This window comes from Cyprinus carpio, chromosome B10, assembly GCF_018340385.1.
Source record: "Cyprinus carpio isolate SPL01 chromosome B10, ASM1834038v1, whole genome shotgun sequence".
NCBI lineage: Eukaryota > Metazoa > Chordata > Actinopteri > Cypriniformes > Cyprinidae > Cyprinus > Cyprinus carpio.
In genome coordinates this window covers 24,295,076-24,303,520 of record NC_056606.1, presented here as the reverse complement: position 1 = coordinate 24,303,520, position 8,445 = coordinate 24,295,076, and the positions used below count along the sequence as shown (strand labels likewise).

Sequence of the window (8,445 nt, the reverse complement as noted above, 5' to 3'; positions counted from 1 at the left end):
GTGAGAACGTAAATTTGTGTAGAAATGTGAATATGAGAGCCGTGAGTGAGATCACACCTCTGGAGAGTGTGATCAGGCGGTTGTTCAGCCGCCCGTCTCCGTCCACGATTGTAGTAGATTTCTCCAGAACTGTGGACGAAGATTTCAGCCGGCTGGTCGAACTGCCAGCGGACTGAGAGAAGATCGGCTCTCCCAGAGCATCCCAGCACCTGCAGCAGCTTCCCTGATGGAGAATACTGCCTTCACCGTGTGTCGTACGACACTGTGAACCACACACACACACACACACACACACTGTGTTACTCACACACACACAAACACACACACACACACACACACACACAGCCATGTTACTCACACACACACACACACACACACACACACACTTGAGCAGAGAAAACCCACCGTTCCCCACATCTGTGATCCACACCGTCGGATCTGCGGATGCGTTGGCCAGGAAAATCCCATGAGGCATTTTCCAGACTGCTGGTGTTCCAGGCCTGCAGGAAGTCTCCATCCGTGCTGAACACCAGCACTTTAGGGACGTTATCACCTCTCTGTCAGGAGCACAACACACACACACACACACACACACACACACACACCACACACACACACACACGGGAACATGAGGACCTCATCAGGATGAAGCGTGACGACTGATTTCTGACAAAAAAAATATCCATTTAAAAAGTAACTGTGACTATATCTTGCAATTCAGATTTTTCTCTCAAATTGTGTCATAATTCTCTTTTTCTCACAATTGTGAATTTTATTGTGCAATTCTGCCTTTTTCTTGAAATTGCAAGTTTATATCAATTGTGACCCTTTTCTCAAATTTTGTGTATCGCACAATTCTGCTTTTTCTTGTTTCCTCCACAGAAAAAAAGTAATTGCAAAGTTTTATTTTGCAGCTTTTGAGTTCACATCTTGCAACTGTGACTTCTTTCTTGAAACTGTAGTTTATTTTTTTATAGCACGATCCTAACATTTTTCTCGAATTGTGATTTTCTCGCAATTCTGCCTTTTTCTTCTCAAGTTGTGATTCGTCGCAATTCAGCCTTTTTCTTCTCAAATTGAGAGTTCGTCGCAATTCTGTCTTTTTCTTCTCAAGTTGTGATTTGTCGCAATTCGGGGCCTTTTTCTTCTCAAGTTGTGATTTGTCGCAATTCTGACTTTTTCTTCTCAAATTGAGAGTTCGTCGCAATTGTGCCTGTTTTTCTTCTCAAATTGAGAGTTCGTCGCAATTCTGCCTTTTTCTTCTCAAAATGAGAGTTCGTCGCAATTCTGTCTTTTTTTTTCTTCTCAAATTGAGAGTTCGTCGCAATTCAGCCTTTTTCTTCTCAAGTTGTGATTTGTCGCAATTCGGCCTTTTTCTTCTCAAGTTGTGATTTGTCGCAATTCTGCTTTTTTTTTGTCTTCCTCAAATTGAGAGTTCGTCGCAAATCCTGCCTTTTTCTTCTCAAATTGAGAGTTCATCGCAATTCTCTCTTTTCTTCTCAAATTGAGAGTTCGTCGCAATTCTGCCTTTTTCTCTCTCAGTTGTGATTCGTCGCAATTCAGCCCTTTTTCTTCTCAAATTGAGAGTTCGTCGCAATTTCTGCCTTTTTTCTTCTCAAGTTTGTGAGTTCGTCGCAAATTCTGTCTTTTTTCTTCTAAAGTTGTGAGTTCGTCGCAATTCTGCCTTTTTTCCTTCTCAAATTGTGAGTTCGTCCGCAATTCTGCCTTTTTCTTCTCAAGTTGTGATTTGTCGCAGTTCTGCCTTTTTTCTTCTCAAGTTGTGATTTCGTCACAATTCAGCCTTTTTCTTCTCAAATTGTGAGTTCGTCGCAATTCTGCCTTTTTTCTTCTCAAATTGAGAGTTCGTCGCAATTCAGCCTTTTTCTTCTCAAGTTGTGATTCGTCGCAATTCAGCCTTTTTCTTCTCACATTTGAGAGTTCGTCGCAATTCTGCCTTTTTTCTTCACAAATTGTGATTTCGTCGCAATTCTGGCCTTTTTCTTCACACAATTGTGATTTCGTCGCAATTCTGCCTTTTTCTTCTCAAATTGTGAGTTCGTCGCAATTCAGCCTTTTTCTTCTCAAATTGAGAGTTGCGTCGCAATTCTGCCTTTTTCTTCTAAAGTTGGAATTCGTCGCAATTCTGCCCTTTTTTCCTTCTCAAATTGTGAGGTTCGTCGCAATTCTGGCCTTTTTCTTCTCAAGTTGTGATTCGTCGCAGTTCTGCCTTTTCTTCTCAAGTTGTGATTTCGTCACAATTCAGCCTTTTTCTTCTCAATTGAGAGTTCGTTCGCAATTCTGCCTTTTTTCTTCTCAAATTGTGAGTTCGTCGCAATTCAGCCGCTTTTTTCTTCTCAAATTGAGAGTTCATCGCAATTCTGCCTTTTTCTTCTAAAGTTGGAATTCGTCGCAATTCTGCCTTTTTTCCTTCTCAAATTGTGAGTTCGTCGCAATTCTGCCTTTTTCTTCTCAAGTTGTGATTCATCCGCAGTTCTGCCTTTTTCTTCTCAAGTTGTGATTCGTCGCAATTCAGCCTGTTTTTCTTCTCAAATTGAGAGTTTGTCGCAATTCTGCCTTTTTCTTCACAAATTGTGAGTTCGTCGCAATTCAGCCTTTTTCTTCTCAAATTGAGAGTTTGTCGCAATTCTGCCTTTTTCTTCTCAAGTTGTAAGTTCGTCGCAATTCTGCCTTTTTCTTCACAAATTGTGAGTTCGTCGCAATTCTGCCTTTTTCTTCTCAAGTTGTGATTCGTCGCAATTCAGCCTTTTTCTTCTCAAATTGTGATTCGTCGCAATTGTGCCTTTTTCTTCACAAATTGTGAGTTCGTCGCAATTCTGCCTTTTTCTTCTAAAGTTGTGAGTTCGTCGCTATTCTGCCTTTTTCTTCTAAAGTTGTGATTCGTCGCAATTCGGCCTTTTTTTTCTAAGTTGTGAGTTCGTCGCAATTCTGCCTTTTTCTTCTAAAAGTTGTGAGTTCGTCGCTATTCTGCCTTTTTTCTTCTAAAGTTGTGATTCGTCGCAATTCTGCCTTTTTTTTTCTAAAGTTGTGAGTTCGTCGCTATTCTGCATTTTTCCCTTCTCAGATTGTGAGTTCGTCGCAATTCTGCCTTTTTCTTCTCTAGTTGTGATTCGTCGCAGTTCTGCCTTTTTCTTCTCAAGTTGTGATTTCGTCACAATTCTGCCCTTTTTCTTCTCAATTGTGAGTTCGTCGCAATTCTGCCTTTTTCTTCTCAAGTTGTGATTCGTCGCAATTCTGCCATTTTCTTCTCAAATTGTGAGTTTGTCGCAATTCTGCCTTTTTCACAATATTGTACGTTTTTATCTCACAATTATTTTTATCTGAAATTTGTTTTTACATCTTGCAATTCTGACCTTTTTCTTGGAATTGTGAGTTTACAGTATCTCAACATCTCTATATTCTGCCCCTTTCCCCTCAGAACTGTGAGCAGCAGTCCTCCCTCACATGAGACACATACACCAGACCGGCCAGATGATTGACCGCCACACCGAACACCTGTCCAGTGAAGTACTCGGGGTTCTTGGGCCAGGAGATTTCCAGCTTATACAGCTCTCGTCCAGAGACCCTGACCTCACTCTGAGACCTGGACTCCACACGCACCTGAGGACACAGAACATGACAGATCCTCCACACACACACCAAACCTTCATGTACTCAACCAATAATAACTAAATACCGTGCACACTGCGGTAATATCACGCATTTTACACACGTACCATTACATTCTTATGGTATTCAACTTTTTTTTTTCTGTCTACCAACAAAAAGTACCAAAATTTACCATAGTACCGCCAGGGTTTATTTACCTGTACCATGCTAGTACTATGGTAAGTTACTCTTTAAAATAACAATCACGTAGCACCACGGTATTTAAACATAGTTATACGCGATGAATTCTGAAGTTGTACACACACATCATGTGATGTTCACTCTCAGGTGTGTCGTGTCATGTTAAATACCGAACATTTATCAATCAGTCTCCACATCGATCGATCAGACTCACGTGAGAGCCGATGGAGCCGCAGATGAAGATGATGAAGAGGAGTATTGCCATGGTGACAGCGATCAAACAGCAGCAGCTGCGCCTTCTCATAGAGATCGATGATCATCAATCAATCACTGCACTTCCTGTTTTGAACACGTGACGACTCCTCGAACCTCATTGGTTCACACTTGACAGCTGCGCAGCACAAATGAATCATTTCTTTCTTTTTTTGAGCAAACTAAGTATATTTCATGTAAAACAACCTGATTTCATTTAATGATGAGACACGATTATATATATGAATTTGCTGCAGATGCTGATATTTATTATATGATGAAATCTGCTGCTTGTAAATCAATGAGATCTTTATAACAGTACAGTAGATACTGATATAAAATGATCTAAATATCAGTCTGTGCTCTATATCTGCAGTGATGTGTCTCATTGAGATGAGATGTAAATGATCCAAAACATATAATGCAGTGATTGAGAGATGAAGAAATAAAGGCTCCTCAGAAGATGTGAGATGTTCTGGAGGCTTGTGAAGATCATTCCTCCGCTGAGGAACAGTGAAAGTAAAGCTTCGGGAAACAAACGCTCCTCAAAAGATCCTGATGATCAGATTTGAGACTCTAAAACATGATTGATGGAGAATCAAGTAAAGCTGAGCTGCTTCAGTCCAGTAGTTGTTTGATAATTTTGAGACCTCAGTACCTTTATAGGGTTAATAAGCCAAAATATGAGACATAAACTAGGAAGTGAAACGCTCCAGTTTTTGTTTTGGCTTCTGTGGTTAAAAAAATGTGATGCTTTTAGTTTCTATTACGATCAAACATTAGAATAAAAAATGATGTTGATTAGTGCTGTCAAACTATTAATCGCTTTTGTTTACATAATGTGTGTGTACTGTGTATATTTATTATGTATGTATGATAAATACACACGCATGCATATATTTAAGAAAAATATATATTTTAAATATATGCATATATAATAAATTATATGAATATAAATATTTTCTAAGTATATACTGTATGCATGTGTATTTAAACATGCATAAAAAATGTACACCGTACACAAACATCATGTAAGCAAAAACTTTTATTTTGGATGTGATTAATAGTTTGACAGCAGTATGATGTAGTGAATGATGCACAGGCTGAATATGTGCAGATCTGCTAATTCTTCTTCATGTGTTTTGTATGTTGGCAGGGCTTGTAGAAACATTTAATTCAAACAGATCATGTATGAGTTTGTAGTGAAGCAGATCTGATCCTAAAAACACGAGCAGGATGAAAGGACACATGATCACTGGTCAGTCTAAAGGACAGGGTGAAAGTCTTTAATGTTTGTAGATTCTAATCATGACACTAGTGTTTCTCTGTGAAACAGCCTTAAAATCACACGCTGTTCAACATCCAGACGTATGATTATGAGATCGTAATCACAGCAGCGTGTTTGGCTTTACATTCTGAGCACCGCTAATTAATACATTCATCGAGTGAGAGAGATCCATCTGTACACAGAAACACACCACGTGACTTCAGTCGCTCAGAGTCCATTATGATGCATTATGGGACGGTCGTCGGCAGAGACGAGGCGGTCACTCTCGTATGCTGGCGGAGTAAGAGAACTGAGGGAAGTGAGCGACCGGCCCGGAGTCCTCCACGTCCTGACGGCTCACTGAAACACAAGCACAGCATTAATGAGAGCTGCACTCCTCGCTCTCTGACAGCAGAAACACCGCTACGCATGTAAAGTAGTTCAGTATGTTTGAAATATCACAGCTCTGTTCAAAACATATATTAACTCTTTCCCTGCCAAACACTGAATTTTCCATGTTTTCACTGTTATACACTAGGGGGCGCTGTTACACATCTCCTGAATGAGTCTAGAATCACTCGATCAAAAACACAGACCATGAAGACACAGAAACGAGCATCTCATATGGAAGCATATACATATGAAAAATAATGTGATCATCAACACTAACGGCGTATAAATGAAAACAGCCTGATGCTAGCGAGGGAAGTGTGGATCCAGAAAGTGTTAAAGGACTGTGAAGCTTTGGGAGACATTACTGCAGCTTCACTTTGATAATATCACTGAATATGATCCAGATGTAGTGTTTGATACAAATGTGATTTTCTCAGCTTTTTGCTCTTTTTATGAAACCTACCTACATACAAGTGTTGATAAAAAACAATGCTTGAAGCTGGAATAAAACTGTTTTTTTAATTTTATGAGTTCTTTATTTTGATGTATTGCATGTCCAGATATTCTCACAGCAAAATATTCTGGGGGCCTTGAGAAAATCAGCAAAAAGGGCCGGTGGCTGGCAACTTTTTTTTTAAAACTCTGTCGGGGAAAGAGTTAAAAGAAAAAATTCAATAAATAAAATAACAGGAGCGTTTCAAAGTGGCTTATTGGAAAACTAGTGTGCAAACATTTTTCCTACTTCATCACAAGCTAATAACATGCTTGTCAGCATTAAAAGGTATAATTGCTGCTTTATGCAATGCAAATTTTGTTTGTGATGAAAATAACAGCAACAAACAGAAGAGGGAGGCGGGGCTTACTCTTTTACAAAGGAGTATATGAACTCGTATATGAAATAATGCTTTTTTTAAATAAAGGCATACAAGAAGACATTTACAAGCAAAATTACAAAATCCCTAAGGATACATTGTGATGGATTGCGATGATTTCGCGTTCGCTCACAAAACTATTGCGTTACCCCGAGAGATTGTGCATTTGTTCATAAAAAAAATTGTGCTTCCCATCGAACCCGTTCTCTCTTTGTGAAACATTTGCATTTGTTTGCAAAACACTTGAGTTAATTCGTAAAACATATGCATTTGTTTGTAACACATTTGCGTTCGTAATCACATTTTGTGCCTGTTCGCAAAAAAATTACATTTGTCCGTAAATCATATTTGTCCCTTCGTAAAACAATTGCGTTAGTTTGAAAAACATGTTTCTTCATAAAACATCTGTGTTAGTTTGTAAAACAATTGAGTTTGCAAAATATGCGTTTGTTCATAAATTGTTTGTTCCTTTGTAAAACATTTGCGTTCATTTCGGAAAACACATGCATTCGTTCGTAAAACATTCGCATTTGTCCTCAAAAAATTAGCTTTCGTCCAAAAATCATATTTGTTTCTTTGTAAAATTGCGTTTTCTTGCAAAACATTTGCTTGTAAAAAAATAAAAAAAGCTTTAGTTTGTAAAACATTTGAGTTGCATTTTTTCGTAAAATGTTTGTTCCTTTGCAAAACATTTGCTTTTATTCAGAAAACATGCATTTTTTCTTAAGCATTTACGTTTGTCCATATAAAAACCTTCGGGTTCTCTTCCGAAACACTTGTTCACTCATAAAATATTCACATTTCTCTGAGAAACTTTGCGCTGCCTTAATAAACTTTGTGTCTGCCTCACAAATGGAATATAGTTACCCCACCTCATATTATTTCCTTTATGAAAGTTTAAGACGATTGTTAGACAATTTAAGAGTTTTGATGACCTGAGGGACATTTTATTTTTTTTAACTTGCACACGTGTCACGATGTAGACTTTGGACTCACGCTTGTCTGGCGGCGTAACAGTGATGCTCTGCGCTGTGAACTCATCGTCGAAGTAGCGCGTGTCCGTCTCTGACGTCACCTGCGGTTTAAAGGGCGGCACCAGCTGCAGAAGAAACAAACACCAGACGTCATAATCTGCGTCCGAACCCTTCCACACAAACTCACGATCAGAAGCACCTTCTTCTGCAGCACGTCCTCCCAGTGAATACCGGAGAAGAACTTGTGCCCCATCACTTCTCTGGCGTCTTCAGGTCCGCCGCCGAGCCTGCAGCCAATCAGAAGCAGTCACAATATTCACCCAATCACATCACGAAGAGCTCCAGTCATACACAGTGGAGGCCAAAATCATTACAACACTAGTATTCTCAGCAGCTGAAAATGGTTTTAAGTCAGTTATTTCTATCTTTTGCTGTAGTGTGTCATTAGGAAATATCAGTTTACATTTCCAAACAGTCATTTATCCATTAATGTTAATAATGCAGTGAGATGTTTGTGCTGCACACAGAGATGTGATCTGATCATCATCAGTCTGTCTGGAGTCACATGAAGAAACAGAACAAACTGAGACAGACTCAATCCAGAAGAACTGTGTCTCCGAGACGCTTCGAGAAAGCTACAGAGCTGTTAAAGTTTGAGGCACTTGTGTAAAAATACTGTAAAATGAGGATGCTGTCAAAAACAGATTTTCTTTATTAATTAACTAAATTAAATCATCATTTGGTGGAGCATGCTCTGTGTTTAGAGCAGGTTTTGTCCTCGGTGCACTTGAGCAGAGTTTCTCAGGAGCTTTGCAGGAAGGTTTCTCGAAGCGTCTCGGAGACACAGTTCTTCTGGATTGAGTCTGTCTCAGTTTGTTCT

At 39.2% G+C, this 8,445-nt stretch overlaps 2 protein-coding genes across 3 annotated transcripts in view; both read right to left on the bottom strand.

The window, feature by feature from the left end:
- LOC122138773 (NHL repeat-containing protein 3-like) overlaps nt 1-4,152 on the bottom strand; it is a 93,420-nt gene extending 89,268 nt beyond the window's left edge. Inside the window, exon 1 of the mRNA XM_042733343.1 lies at nt 4,022-4,152. Coding sequence (XP_042589277.1) covers nt 4,022-4,111 — 90 coding nt within the window. The 5' untranslated portion in view covers nt 4,112-4,152. The remainder of the gene's footprint in view (nt 1-4,021) is intronic.
- A 1,166-nt stretch (nt 4,153-5,318) lies between these two features.
- Nucleotides 5,319-8,445, bottom strand: part of akt2l (v-akt murine thymoma viral oncogene homolog 2, like) — a 12,889-nt gene continuing 9,762 nt past the window's right edge. For both annotated transcript variants that reach the window (XM_042733341.1, XM_042733342.1), the window contains exons 12-14: nt 7,765-7,852; nt 7,588-7,690; nt 5,319-5,686 (exon numbers count right to left, since the gene is read on the bottom strand). In XM_042733341.1, the coding sequence (XP_042589275.1) occupies nt 5,607-5,686; nt 7,588-7,690; nt 7,765-7,852 (271 nt within the window). In that variant the 3' untranslated portion in view covers nt 5,319-5,606. The remainder of the gene's footprint in view (nt 5,687-7,587; nt 7,691-7,764; nt 7,853-8,445) is intronic.